At 47.9% G+C, this 15,614-nt stretch overlaps 1 protein-coding gene across 2 annotated transcripts in view; it reads left to right on the forward strand.

The window, feature by feature from the left end:
• Gel (Gelsolin) overlaps positions 1 to 15,614 on the forward strand; it is a 98,984-nt gene that overhangs the window by 39,648 nt on the left and 43,722 nt on the right. For both annotated transcript variants that reach the window (XR_016283018.1, XM_089544577.1), the window contains exon 3: positions 15,244 to 15,312. Coding sequence is in view for 1 of the 2 variants with exons in the window: in XM_089544577.1 (XP_089400703.1) it covers positions 15,244 to 15,312 (69 nt within the window). In the remaining variant the exon portion in view is untranslated. The remainder of the gene's footprint in view (positions 1 to 15,243; positions 15,313 to 15,614) is intronic.

The raw sequence follows: 15,614 nt of genomic DNA on the forward strand, positions 1-15,614 counted from the left end.
TATATGACTTATTGGAAAGCTCTTATACTAATTATACTAAACTGTACTAGCAGAATAATCTGCAGACTTCAGTGGAACACGGTTAAACCCATACAGCCTCAACGGCCCTTCTCAGGGTTGTTGCAGAAGAAACGCTCCGCCGATAACCACGCTCGCTAATCCGGTCGCCTGTCGGCTCACAGCGCCCGCTCGGTTGACTGAGCCTTGGCAGCTGAGGCGCGCGCCTAGCAAATAGAACAGGCCACGCAGCAGCCGCAGCAGCCACAAAGCGACCACCTTTCCGGTCCCGAAGGGTCACAGCTGTGCGCGCGCTTTTAATTTACGGGCCTGTCTCCTCGGCACAACCTCCTCGGCTCGCGCCTACGTATATACTGTTCATGTTCGTGCGTCTGCGCAGGGTCTGCTCGACGCTCTAGCGCATTAGACTAGCTCGGTCGCCTCCGAGAAGCAATCCTCCGCGCGTCTCCGCTATACGCGTCCGCTGATTAGCGACACGAGAGTATAACTGGAGCAACCCCACCGACGTACGCTGCCTGTCTGTCATCGACAACATCGCCGGCCTCGTACTTTTCGCTCAGCCTGTCCGCGGACTTGCGATTCGGAATCATGACAGCACCGCGTGCAGCCTGCGGCTTTATTTCTTCTCTTGTTACATTGTGATAGTACGAGCGTTGTCACTCTGCGGCAGCCTGTCTGAGCTCTCCCTGCTTCCGCACACATAAGCGCCACGCGACCTGTCATGTCTCTATTTCACAAAGACGGGGGTGCCACGGATGTTGTCCATTTTTGCTTTTGCCGCGCAAAAATGAAACGAGAGAAAAGAGAAGGAGCTTTCGTATGCCACATTTGCTCTTTCCAAGCTTGGCGGCAACCATCTAATCATTGCTAGTTATTCGGGGCGGTCGCTTCTAGTTCCCTTGGCTGCCACCATGTGGCGCATGGCTTTGAGCGTTAAAATATGGTGCCTTGACATCATCCGTGACGTAAGAACGAAAGAGAATGACCGAGTGGCTGCAGAACAGAACGTGATAGGCCGTTTGGCTTAGCGGTAATGGATGGGTGTTGTCCCGAATTCCTGTAAGGAGGGGCCATATATGCAAACGACGAGCCTCGCCTACAATTAAGACCGATACTTTGCCGAAAGGGTACCACGGCTATCACCGCTTGACTATGGATGTATGCTTTTCAGCTCAGCTACGCAGCTTCCTCTACTTGCAAGTTGCTCTGTTCTGTCATACGCGATAGGATTTTTACGTATAGACAACGTTACGACAGCGGCTTGTAAAGTGGTTCCAGGAAAGGACTGTGCAAAGTGTTGATGCTACCGCTCTTTCATGCCTGATGCTACATACCGATGAACAGTGTATTAAACCACAAAAAAAATGGCTTTCAGAAGCCGTGAGCCTTTTCAGGCATCAGCAAATGCAGATTTTGGGCTTAGGTCTACCGCTAAGACGACCTTGACTAACGTAAGGTTGTCAATCAATCAATCAATCAATCAATCAATCAATCAATCAATCAATCAATCAATCAATCAATCAATCAATCAATCAATCAATCAATCAATCAATCAATCAATCAATCAATCAATCAATCAATTTTTTCCAGTTTGCGTACGTACAAACTGGGGGTAGCGAGAAAAAGTCAGCAGCAGGCAAAAGGCACCAACAAAACAAAAACTTCAAAACTGCTGAATAAATGCCTGCAAATCTAAGTGCGCTTACGATGAGCAATAATTACAGTAACACACATAATGTCACAGTTGCACCTTCGTCACATATTCGGCAGCGATATGTAGTGCAAACAATTAAAACCTGTTACACAGAGTGGCACAGTACAAGTTAATATGAGCGCATTTCGCATCACAGCAGCGTAGAGTGCTGTACTATCGCGGTGAAAAGAAACGCGAGCAGCGGACAGCATGGCCTTCCGCACAATTAGCGCAGCCTAGCGTCGGACCGCTAGTAAGAGGTTCCGTGTCCAACAGCGATATGCCGTGGCTGTCGCTAGGCGAATCGGCGCTTTCCGTCGGCGCTGCCGTAGCGCTAGAATCTGGTTCCGGCCGGCGCTATCGCACCGCGTGTGTGTTCCGAGTGCCAGGCATGACTGGCGGATGATAAGCTTTCCTCGTCCTTATGATCAGCAAGTGAAATACGGCACGCTTTGATGCTGTCGCGATGATTGCGTGCAAAAGAGAACAAGCGTGAATTTCTTCCAAGCCATATCAAATTTATTGGTCTAAGAAAGATATGAAGAATAATTCAAACGAAAGCACAAGCTGGTACAAAATTTCAACTAATCAGAAAGCAGGATTGCTCGACAAAAACGTACTCTGCATTAATTAATATTCGGTAAAGTCTCCATCGGCAAGAATGCGCCTTGACATAGAGGCGCACTGTTCTGTGGCTGTAGCTCAGTGCCGCGAAGCCTGACCCTAAGTCGTGACAAGCGTGATATAATAAATCCAACTGATTTTTTTCGAGGAATTATGTCTGCTCCTTTTGATGACCACGGAAGTTTATGGATGGCAGGGTTCTCCAGCAAGGCTTCCACGTAACGTGTAGTACGAACTGGAGAAAGGTCATGGTGATAACAAAACAGCGCATTCTGGAATAGTCCATCCAAAACAGAAGGCAGGACAACCTGCTCAATTACATTACTGTACTCTGCCGCAGTGAACCGTTTAAGGGTTAAGTGAGTCGTATAAGGGGACCCAACACACCAGCTGTGATTGCTTCCCACACATTCACGGAGCAGCGCCCGCTGAGCCTTGTTCACTTGAAGCAGGTGGGATCAAAGCTGCATAAACTAAAAAAAAAAAATAGTTAAGAGTGTGCTTACGCGCTTCAAAGTTGTATAATGCGCTTAGCCCAATCGCTGCTGGACCAAAACCCTTTTGTATATTTTAGCTAACTAGGCACCTGGCACTAAAACAGGGACCGTGTTGTGACTGTAGCATGGTGTTTTATGCGAGGCATATTACTAGAGCTACACTACAGCCCGTCGAGCGCGGCGGTGGAGCTACCATTGACCTTTAGCGTGACCACGTGACACCACGTGACAACATGACGTCACAGCAGAGGAGAGATGGGCTGCCGGCTCGCGTGGTCGGCCGCGGCGGTGGAGGCTCCACATCAGAGGCGCGGCGGCTGACCACGTGACAACATGACGTCACAGCAGAGGAGAGATGGGCTGCCGGCTCGCGCGGTCGGCCGCGGCGGTGGAGGCTCCACATCAGAGGCGCTGCAGCTGACCACGTGACGCTACAGCAGCGGTATAAAGCTGAGCTTGCCTCGCTCTCCGGGCACTTACGAGGCGGCCAGGTGTTGGGATGCCGCCTAGAAGCAGGGCTGATTTGAACGAGAAGCGAAAGCTTCAGCGTGCCACAGAGACCATTGAAGAGCGGGATGAACGTCTGGCTAAGCGGCGTGCTCAATATGCGGCTCGGCGACAACGTTCTACAACAACTGAAGAACAAAGCGAGGAACTTTACCAAGCCTAGCCATCAATATGCTTCGCATCTGACTAGGCTTAACCTTAGCTAAGCCTCAGCCATTTTTTTGTTCGTTCACTTAGAATGCACCTTGAGCCTAGCAGAGAACTATGATTTTAAACGCCGATTTGATATATTATGCCTTTGCAAACCTCAGAGGTCGCACTCTCATGTGACATACGTCGTCGGGTTATACTCGTTAAGTTTTGATACTCTTAAGCACTTATTTAATGAATTCAGGACCACATCTTTATAAATAGCATCGCAATTCTAGAACACCTGCGTGCAAAGGCTTACCTCTGATTGTCTTGACGCCACACTTTCAGTCTATCGTGACCCTTCCTGGTGCTCTCATCTGTGAACATGACCTGGCCCCAATCCTCCACAGTGCAGTCCTTACGCGATTGTCCGAAATCTAGGCGGGCGGCTTTGTGGTGATCCGAAAACAAAGGCTTTCTTTGGGCTGTCTTGCTTTGCAGGCCTGCTTAGTGGAGGTGCTTTTGAACCACTTGAATATCAACATTTAGCCCGAGCTCGTTTTTGATCCGCTCGGCTGTTAAAAAAGGGTTGTCTACGGCGGCTGCAATAATCAGTATGTCTTCTTCCGCGGTCGCGGAACTTGGCCGCGAACCGTGAGGAAGGTCCTAGTGTCTGCCTTCAGTTTTGTAGGCTTTCAAAACTGTTCACTGTCGAAAGCGCTCTTCGGGCATTCTCCACAATTATTCTCTCGGGAATTTCTGGACGGTACAAAGCGATCGCTTAGATCCTGTCGATGTCCGACGCTCATGGCATGATTTTCTATTCAAGCTGAAAAAGACTCAAGCCGGTAGCTTAGATGCTACGCCGTAGGAGAATAGCACGCTCATATGCAGTGCCACTTCCAATCATAATTTTTATTTCTTGAAGCTTTTATTTTTTCGATGCAGACCTAGGAAGCAGCGACGATCGGGCTCGCACTTAACGCTTCAGTTCTCTTCTGCACGCAATCATCGATACAGCATGAAAGCGTGCGTATTTCACTTGCTGGTCATAACGACGAGGAAAGCTTATCATCCGCCAGTCATGCCTGGCACTCGGAACACACACGCGTTGCGATAGCGCCGGCCGGAACCAGATTCTAGCGCTACGGCGGCGCCGACTGAAAGCGCCAATTCGCGTAGTGACAGCCGAGGCATATCGCAGTTGGACACGGATCCTCCTACTAGGAGGCCGGCGCTAGACTGCGCTGATTGTGCGGAAGGCCACACTTTCCGCTGTGCGCGTTTATTTTCATCGCGATAGTACATATTTCTTGCGGACAGGGACATACTAGTTAGTTGATCATACAGTGAAGTATTCAGCAACCTTGGTGCAATATAGCTTTACATCGAAAACCCGTAGTTTGCTTTACACTTACGTAACACAACATATTTTTTTTCCTGATGTATAATGATGCATGTCATAGATATCTGCATTCACTTTCAATCATATTCTTAAGACAGACATGCGGACAAGCGACATGGGGGCAATGATGTACAGAGAAAAAAAAAATGTCACATACCACAAAAGAGAGGGAGGCAGAGGAAGAAAAAAGTTGAACCGCTCAGCCCCTCAAATAAGAGGCAAACATTTCCGCGCATTGGCAACACGACATGCTCCTTATTTATTGGTCTGCTTTGCGTTTGTTTTCCGCGTGTGCATATAGCTCTCTGGAGCACATTTTTTTCCTTGAATGACCGATGTTAGTCATCGAACCATAGTTTTCTCGCGTTGTCATGAAATAGAAGGCGCTTACAAAGTGTATTAGTCGTATTAGAGGCCCCGTGTAAAACCTATTGCAAACATTCTGCACGTAGGGACAGGCCTTACTTTTTTCTCGTTGGCGCTTTCTTACATCAGTGGCGAATCTGAATATTGCGAGGAAAGATATTATTCTAGGAAAGATATTATTGGCCCTCGGGCTGCAGTATTTTGTAAATAAATTTATAATATTTCTTCCTGTTTTTTTTTCTTTTTGACAATGTTGTTCATACAGCAACCTTTTACTTTTGACTGCCTTTATGTTGATCATTCAGGTGTTTTGTAGTGTTTGTCTGTTTTCTTTCTTTCTTTTTTTGTAGTTTGGTGTGATCTTTGCCTGTTGTTAAATTGCCCACTCTGCTTGGCCCTCGGGCTGCAGTATTTTGTAAATAAATTCTCAGTTTTATCGAAACTCGGAGAGGCAAGAACTACGAATTGAAATTTATGTAGTCACAAAGTGCGACTGGACAATAGAGGGATTCTATAGAAGTAAAAACTTTACGAAGCTTGCTTTCCTAAAGACGTCTCGTGGAAACTATAATTAAACGCACCAATAGTCATATCCAGCTTCCGCCTCACATTTCCGAAACTTCGAAACTTTGGAACATAACCTCGAACGATGTGGCGTTAACTGTACATCCTGCTCAGCGGCCTCATAGTATCAGCTCTTTCTCCACCATGACCAGAGAGTTTCGAATCCGTGGAAGGACTCCGCGAAGACGTCGAGCGCTCACGGTGCACGCGCAACACACTCACCGGTACGGAAAAAGAAATTAAATAAAACGAAACCTGGCTCTTTCCAAGTTTTCGCCTCGACGCTTTTGTGCGAGTGTCGCGGAGAAAGCCATCTGAGAGAGAAGAATCAGGCGCTTCTCATTTTTCGCCCCATTCAAGGGCCACCTGTAGCATCCGGCCGCTGTTGTGGAAGGAGACACGGACATCACTCGGTGAAGAGACAGCGACGGACGACGATTAACGCAGAAAAAGGAGTCTGTTCCGCACTTTGCAAGCAGCGTCCGCCGCTCTCCCTTTGACTCGCGTCTGCACATGTCATCTGTATAGCCTGCTTGAGTCGCTTTCTGGCGAGTCCGAACGCCTTTTCCCCAGTACGTGACGCTTGCATACCGTTGCTGTCGGTCGCGGAGTGTTGTGAGTCATCGGCCGCTCTTTTGCATGTTCGCGCAAATGTCAGCACATTTGGTTTCATACCGCCCAATGCTATCTTCAGTTGCTTCCCAACTGTATAGTGCAGGGCAGCACCTCGCCTTTCCGCCATTCTCAGTGCTCTGGCGAAGAGCTGTGAGAGATGGGTGGAGTCTAAATGGCACTGATAATGTATGAAATCCTGCACATTGTAGAAATAAAAGCGGGGAACACTAGACTTACTAGGTACTGCTATCTCATCCTTCTGCAAGAGAGAACGGTGCTTTCGAGGCGCACTTTATTTGCAGTTAAATACTAACTTGGCTCCAGCACAACTCCAGCTAAATTCCAGCTTAACTCCACTGGCCAAGATCCACTAAAGGCAAAAGGAGGACCCGTCCGAGGGATCTGAGACGTCCGACCATATCGAAAGCTGGGTTCCGACCTTTTATTCACGAAGGCACGAAAGCGTGCTACAACAAAGAGAGGAGTGTACAGTCACAGACAAAATTTTGCGGGATGCAAACTTGCGGGCAAAAGATTTTTTTTCTGGGTTGCATTCTAAGCCAGTTAGCTGCTATAGGATGCAATGAATGGAGCACGCATGTCACCTCTTGCTTTTAAGCATTTGATTCACCCGCTTTACATGACTGCGCAGAAATAATTTTTTTTCCGGCTAACTAGCTCCCCGCAAACTTTGTCAATGATTTTACAAAGAAGGTATCTTATAGTTACCACCATCAATTAACATATTCACTCCATTAAGTAGAACAAGGTTCAGTTATTTAGGCGCCGTGTATAGCACGCCTCATTACAAAGCTTGTGTGGTGCGATGGAGATTGGAACCTTTTGTGATGCGTAAAAACTGGTCACTATGCCAATAAAGCATAGCAAGGCCATTAAAGAGGCCTGGAATACCTCTCGTCTGCATCGCCGAATTTATTTCCATCCTTCGCTATCCTGCCTGGGCCCGTTTCGATCATTATGACATTGGTTACGCCAGAAAACAAAAAGGAGAAAACAACGTCCACATTCGCCTCATTTTCTGTTGAAGTCCACACATGAGAGGGCGTTCACGAGTGCCATGCTGGAGAGAACAAAAAAATAAAAATAGGCGCCATACGATGACATATGGGATCGGCCGAGTGATGAAGATTGGTCGGTAGGCGCTGCAGCTTTAATCGTCCTTCAAGCTAGCAACATGAAAGGAGAGGGTAGGCCGAAGTCAACAGAAAGAGAATCTTTGACAATAGATAGACTTGGGCCACCTCTTGCACCGTGCTTGCTACATGCCGATTTGTACGGCATGCAGCGGTACAGACTCAAATCACTTCTCTACTAGTACAGCACACCACAGAGCACCTTGCCACTGTGCCGGTTCTGAAGTCTGCACAGAAGTATAAATTCCGGAAAGCGTTCGCGCAAAACTTCCGTTTGGAGCTTGCTGTCAACGAGTGACAGCCACCGTTGCTGCAAAATGGGAGAAAGCGTGTGCAACTAGTGTGACCTGTCGCCAAGAGCTGATTAGTTCTTTTCCGTTTTGTCACCCTAACAACATGACGTCAGCATCTGTGTCAACCTAACCGCACTTGCGTCTAATACCGAATAGAGGCGGTAAATTATAATCACCGTGAAAAATAAAAAAGTCGTGCATACAGGATGAATTTTTCTTGACTGAAACATTCGTATTAAAAAAAGAAAAAAACTGTCGCATGCTTGTACGAGTGCAACGGCCAAGGAAAATGCTGCGCAACACAATTCCGTCAAGGCATTTTTCTTCGTTTCGGGCTGTCTTACAAGCTCTAGGTTTGCCAACAACCGCTCGCCGGCAGGGATTAAAGCCATTTCCTTACAGAAAAAAAATAAACGCAGTCAGCTTTATGAGACGCGTTCGTTCCGCAGGCGCCGCGATGTACGTTTCTATCCTCCGCAGCGGTATTTCGCCCTCGAATGCGAAAACAGCTGCGGGAACAAAAACAAGGTCCGCTCGCACGCAGCAAAAGAAATGTTGTGCGGAGATTTCGGTGCTATAGTATACGATTTCGGTGCGAACACACTGGCACCGCTTCACGAAGCAAGCGCATAATTCGTAGGCTGGTTGTTTCGTGGTATGGTACCCGTATAGGAAGAAAATATGCGAGGGGAAGGAGGGGAGGGGGGGGGGGGGGGTTCGTACCGGAACCCTCGGTTCGTACCGGAACCCTCGGGGTTCGTACCGAGCACCCCTCGGTAAACAGGCACAGTATCAAGGCAGGATGTCTCGTGCATTCCTGCTAATATATTCCGCCTCCATCCCTCGTTCCTCCGTCACAGATGTGCCTGTGACATGTGCCTGTGACGTGTTCCTGGAACACCTCAGACGTGCCTTGCTCGGCTTTTTGATCTATGGAACTATAGGAGGACAGTGACGTCTGCATAGAGTAGTCGTCACTGGCCTCCTATAGTGCAACGGCTGTTTTGATCCGGCACACGATGGTGTTGTCCCGATCGAGAGGTCCATGCTCTTTAGTTGCCTGCCGCAGCAGCGCGTAACCCCAAGCAACATTACAATCGACGAAAGCTGGACATCCGGTAGTTTCTCTTCCTGCGATGAGCCCAGCTTCTCGAATTTACATTGCATTCATCCATATCTGGCAAAGAAGACTGTCATGCCTGGAAATGTACAGTGACAGGTAGAGCAGCGAAAATCACGGTGTTTTTTTAACTAAAAATTGCTTCCTCAGACACACGTGTTACCCCACTGCTATCAGCTCGTGCAGGACTGTGGTTTAAGCCAGCACTGAAGCACTGAGCAACGTCGAAGCTGAAGAATGAATGAACGAAGCCTTTATTGCAAGGGAGAAATGGCTCTCGGCCGTTGTTCCGGAATAAGTAAGGATGAGGGTTTAGGTGCAGAAGCAAAACAAATGCATTAAGCAGCGAATTGTAATAATGAAATATTTCGGGCCCGCTTAAGCTACATGAAGAGCAGCCTGTGAGTGACTAGAAAACTTTTATTGCGGCGGAATCTGCCCCAGGTCGAAAATACAGAGGGAAGTTGTGAGATGGCAGAGAAGGTCTTATGGTATAGACGCACCGAAACAGGTCTTCACTGGTCGTTTCCTGTTTACGACGCGCTGATGTCGGGACGGGAAGGGGACGACACACGAAGCGGTTATACTAATGGTCCACAACCGCAAACCACAGAGTCTTGCCGCACATGGCTGTCCTCTTCTGTAGGTTTGAAAAACTGAACAACTAAACATGTAAGGACGGGCGAGGAGGCCATGAAAGAAGACGGCCGTCGCGGCGCAGCACGCAGGATTTTTTTCTCCTTCGACGGTCGTGCAGCCCACCGTCGCGTGTCGTCCTTGGTCATAGCGTGGAGGGAGGAGGGTCTGATGGAGGCCTCGCTCACCGCGCTGTGGCCGACGCTTTACTTCTCCCTCTCTTTCACCCCTGCGTCGTCGTAACGGTCTCGCGCCGTGTGCTTTCCCTGACGTGGCTTGTCGCGTCGTGCTCGAAGACGGATGCTCGTGCTTGTTTATTTACTCACGCCAACGTGTTCACCTCGATCGCGCAGCTTTCACCCCTAAAGTTCCCGCTGGCCACGCCGGCGCCGGAGTGGGGACGGTGGGTCGTTAGGCGACGGCCTCGTAGTCGAACTGATGGTCAGGAAGGAGCTACACTCCAAGCACGCATACGCCCATATGGTAGCAAAGATGGAGTAAACTCCCCTCTAGCGCACCTTATAAGGGAGTGAAAAGACGACACCTTACTCTTTTTTTACTCTTTTCTCTTTAGAGAATATCTGTTGCCGCTACTTGATTTCATTCATCAAGTGCTACACACAGGGACCTTACAATCTTGTCTGCAGCCGCAGAGGCTGTAGATGTCGGCAACAGAACGAGCTTTACCACTATATGGTGCATGCTTCGAGACATGTGTGCCGCTGAAGACACACGCTAACCCAATGCATATGCTTCGCGCGAACTTTTAGGCATCCGAAAGGGGAGAGTACAGTTCGTATTACCTTTTGCAGCATTCTTGGACAAAAATTTTGAATGTTGGAACATTGTAAGGTAGGGTTATGTAAATATTCTTCCTACGCCTAGCCAAATCTTTCTTTATAGTTTTTACGTCGCTGGCATCGAGCAGTTAAGACTACCATAGAAAACCAACGGCAACGTTTTTGAGACATAAAGAACATTGATAACAAAAACAAATGCAAGCCTGCCGTCGGAATATCTGCGGATATATTGATTTATATAGCGCAATCTTACAATATATAAAAAAAATCGTTCGTAAACTCTCACTTGTTCAGAAATATTTTTTTTTGTCCCCAGTATTGCTGGGTTTTGAAGCTGATGAGGAGTATAGGAACAGTGGATGAGCAGGGCGACATCGACAGCTGCTTACCAAAAACACAAGCATTACGCGAGCACTGACGGTTATCGTCAGATGACTAATAACTGGTGAGAATTCTTTATCCTGATAATTTCTGTCTTGACGAGCCGTTCTAGCTCATATATTTTGACATATATATGAGAAGCGTCTGCGTTTGCTTCAGAGTTCATTGTTTCCTTTTTCTTCGACTCTGAGGTTAAAACCTTACCTTGGAGCAAACTCTGCGAGCACATACAAGCTTATCAGAAATCTAATAGCATCCAAGTGGAGCTGTGATTTTGACGTGAGGTAAACTCTGCTAGTGCATACAGGATCATCAAAAATCTAAGCACATCAAAAGCAGAGCTGTGAATCTCTTTAATATTGTGAGCACGCTGCAGGTAGCTGTCGTTTCCCTCCATCTGGGTCGGAGCACCGTCGACAGCTGGGGACGAGTGCAGGCCCATGCAACACTTCAACAGATGTTTATCGCCGAACAGATGGCTCTTAACGAGAAATGCAAACAATGCGTCAGCTTACTCCCAAGCTTCACTGTAGCCTGGCGGCCAGTCATAACAGGCGACGCTTCCAGAGCCTCATAAAGCAAAAGCTGCATTCTCCACTCTTGCGAGGACGTTTCTTTTTTTTTTTTTTTTCAGGCTAGTTGCTGCATTACTGGAATTCTATTTAGGTGCAGAACAAGAGCACAGGAAGGAACGAAGTTGACAAGACAGAGCGCTCTGTTCTGTCAACTTCGTACCTTCCTGTGCTGTTCTGCGCTGAAAACCTATTCCAGTTCCCCACTCATGTTTGACAGTTTTGTGGTTATATTTGCTCTGTTGGCTCGAGCTTTAAAAGTGTTCAAGCTGTTCACACAACACGGTTTTGTTTTTGTTTGCGTTCCTGCTTTGAGACTGACTCGTTGTAGATCAAGCGCGATCTGTACGAGTTCTCCGTTTGATGCCTGGACACTGCTGACTAAGGTCGAACATATTGACGCCAGCGCTCGTGCAGACTGAAGCGCCTCTCAAGAAGAAGAGGAAGTGTGTGTGTGAAAGTGAAAGTGATCCGGAAGCGCACGTCTGTTGACCCGCTGTTGACCCTCAGCCGCTGATTACCAACGTGACAATATGAGCGAGAGCTGCTGCACTACGAGAGAGCTAATCGCCCATGGCCGATATTTGATTATGGCGTAACCTTCGTTGGGGTTTACACAGCAGCGTCGCGAGTTTCACAGACTGTCGCGCCTCTACGCGGCGGAGGAAGTCCCTTTCTCCATGATGACAGACGCGAGCGGCGGGAGTTTTTGGCTCTTCGCTGTTTACACCCGTGTGCGTTATGTTTATTCCCTGTGAGATCACTTCGCTTCATTCATCAGTCTGACTAGTAGCTGTTTCCGTAGTGGCGGCATCCTCTTCGAGTACGAGGGGAGTCTGTTTAAATTAGAGACTTCCGCTCCTGCGGTATGCAATGCTCACTGAAGCCTCTGTTATCGGTCTGTCTCCCAACCGTGGTTTGCACGGCGTGGTGTTTCGGGAGTGGCGAGTAGTGCTAGTTTGTATTCAGACCACTGTTCCATCGGTAGCACCCCGGCATACTGCTTGCTTATATATTTATTTTAGGTAAAGGATGTCATCTCACTGCTCAACGTGAGCAATGCCATACAGATCACTGAAAAAAAAAAAAAAAATTAATGGCGCTCGCTTCGATGACACGACGGAAATGTGTGAACAGACGCCGTTACGATCTACGCTCACTGGCCACACACCGATTTATTTCTAATTTCTTGTATTTTTCGTTTTTCAACGCCGTGTCATCGGTCATTCTCTAACTGACGTTTATAGATCCCTGGGAGTCCTCCGACCACTCCTGGAGCAGTGGTGCAGCGGTTAAGCGATGCGCCACTGCCCTGCGATGGCAGGTGCTGCCATCGGTGGTGTTTGACCAGGTTGCTATTCCCGGGCAGCCTCTCGCGACCGATTATTAATTTAACTGCCACCTTCCATGGTGGGCAGTTTGCTCAATATCCGCTGGGCAGGGCTTCACTCCTACGGCTTCGCTTTCTCCGCGACATGTCCCCTCTAATTCTCATGCATCAAAACATTTTTTTTCCTACCAACACGTATTTAAAGTGAGTGCTTTGCTGAAAGTATAGGCTTGATTATTGGACATAATAACCACTCCAGTCATATCTTATGCAAATGGAAGCCCGTCAAACATTGTTCAGCTGCTCAGTGCACCAAAAATTCTCGAACTCCACATACTGCAGTGGTTTCACTGCTTTGGGGGGTTTTCGCGTGATTCTTTTTTGTAATGCTAATAAGACGCACTACATTCACGACTTGATAGTTGTTAATGTGCATCGTAGTCTTTCCTGATTATCACGTGGAATAGCGAAATATTCGCGAATAAAAGATACTTCGTAGATTTAAGGTGTTCCTGGTTTAGCCCTAACACTTCATTAGAAACACATTTCAACTCTGTGCTAACGAAAATGGCATACACATCGTATTTTAAAACTATTCATCATGATTTATCGTTCTGTTGCCTTTGATTCAGTATATGCACAATGTCATCGTACGTAAAAATTAGTGAAGAATGCTGCCTTGAAAGAACATTTGGATTTCTTCCAGTCATGTTCGGCCCGGTGAATCTTAAATTTTGAGGCGTTAGCCTGCAGTTATTTGCCTTAATTGGATGTCTTTGTATGAGTTTGACGTGTAGAAACTGTACGTAACTGACTATGATGGCATCAAAGGGGAGGGTTCTACCCTAATTTCAACCAGCACGCCTCTCAACACACATGGCTGTTCACACATTATCCGCATGTTTATGCCGCTGCTGGTGTCGGGAGAACTGTCTATCCCAGGCTCATCTGCATAACGCCTTGGCTAATTTCAGTTCACCGAATAATCTGCATTTGCTATAATTTGGAATTTCATTCGCTCGACTCCAATTATGCATACACATTCAAACTGCCGGATCCTGGACAGATAGGAGAACCGGTGTTGAGCATCGCATTGGTTTTAGACAAGCACTTTCTAACTCATTTCTAAGCGTGGCACTTAAGTTGCTGCCAACGAGTGCGATGCGCTATGCGAGAACGAAACGAAAATAACAGCTAATTCGTTTCATATTGTGACAGGAAGCACAATGCTGTTTGCAATAACGCTCTCGGATGATCGCGATCATCCATTTGTCCACCATATATGCATGGATAGTAGCGCCATCTGCAGGCCGTGTAGCTCAGTATCGCAGCGTTGGCGACAGTTATTTGCTAGTACAAGGGGGCCAGTCAATAACGAACCACGCTATCGTGTTTTAGTGAGACACAGCGTAATTAGCGCCAGTGACTGCACAGTATAGTGTAGTATAGCACATAACCTGTCCCCCCCAATGGCATGGCTTCAGAGTCATGTCCCTTTTCTTAATGATTTTCCGCTGGTTCACTGGCTAATTATTATACCGGGTGCTGCCTAATGCACAAATGATATGTGTACAAGGACAGAGAACAGAATCCTGGTTCCGGCTCGAGGTGTGTTTATCTTAGAACGCTGTATCTGTCAGATAAACAGTGGTCTACGAGGGTGACAGAATGGACACTAATTGAAAGGAAAGGCAGCAGAGGTAGGCATATAATACGGTGAAACGATAAGATAACAGGGATTTCCCAGAGGTCTCAGAATGGCTGCGGCTGGTGCAAGGCAGGGGTGATTGGACATAACCAGGGTATACTGAAGTCACTGAACCTTCTGCAGATATTGCTAGACTAATAAGGGTGATGCTAATGCTAATGATCTGTGGCGGTTGTTCATAATTAAGTGTGAAAGGACGGACACATTAGTGTGCACAGTCGCATTCCTGCTTCCAATTGTTGCCGTTATCTCTGTTTTTTGCGCACTGCGATTGCCGTTGTGTGAGCCCTCCACTTCTCTCTTCTCCTTTCCTTCATCCTTCCTCTCCCTTAATTTTTTCGGCTGCAAGCAGGCATCGTGCTCCCTCTGGCGGCAGAATCTGCCAGTCTGTTCTTTCTCTCTTTTTCATTTTTGCGCCTGTGCAGTAATACGAACAGCACTCAACGCTCAGTCAGCCGATGACGCCGACCACCTGAACTTCTGATTAAAACAAACCTTCGTCTAGGCTTCCTCGCATATTTCAGCGAATAGCTGTCGCTTCTCCGCGCGCCGTAGCGTAAGCAGACGGGGGTAAAAAGAAGAAAAGAAAGAAGGGATGGAAAGATGACGGAACAAACAAAGCAGCGGCTCAGCGAAAGGCCTTTATTCGAGCCCAGGCGCGCGTGACCCTAAATGCATCGCCGTCGGCGTACGGCGCCGGCTTTGTCGCGCGCAGAATTTCCGCCGGAGCTGGGCAGCACGCTTTTCAGGCGCCAGACGTGAGCAGCTGCCGATGTCGATCTCGAACCTGAGCTTTCGCTCTTCTCTTTCTTCTCCTCTCCCTCGCAGACGAAGCAAGCCAGGAGCGGCCGGCTCGAGTGGAACATCCACTTCTGGCTGGGACGCGACACGACGCAGGTTCGTGCCGGAAGCTGTCTTCCACGGCGTCCGACGTATGGGCGCAAAACGCAGCAGGAGGCGGTGATGCCTGCCTCCGGACACAAAACTTGGCTTGGGATAAACTTAGAGGAATACGTGGAAACTATGCCTGCACTGATGGTGCAGTGCTTGCAAACATAATGGCATCACAAAGCTTTGCGTGGCCATGTTTAAACGAACTTTTAGTAGTGCCAGGATTTTTTTTTATACATTCCCGTTCCAGATAGTCCTAATAGTTCTGGTTTGACAGATAATTAGTAAACCAGGTAACAGTCCCTCTT

The sequence above is a fragment of the Amblyomma mixtum genome, chromosome 5 (assembly GCF_055824585.1).
Source record: "Amblyomma mixtum isolate Tamu chromosome 5, ASM5582458v1, whole genome shotgun sequence".
NCBI lineage: Eukaryota > Metazoa > Arthropoda > Arachnida > Ixodida > Ixodidae > Amblyomma > Amblyomma mixtum.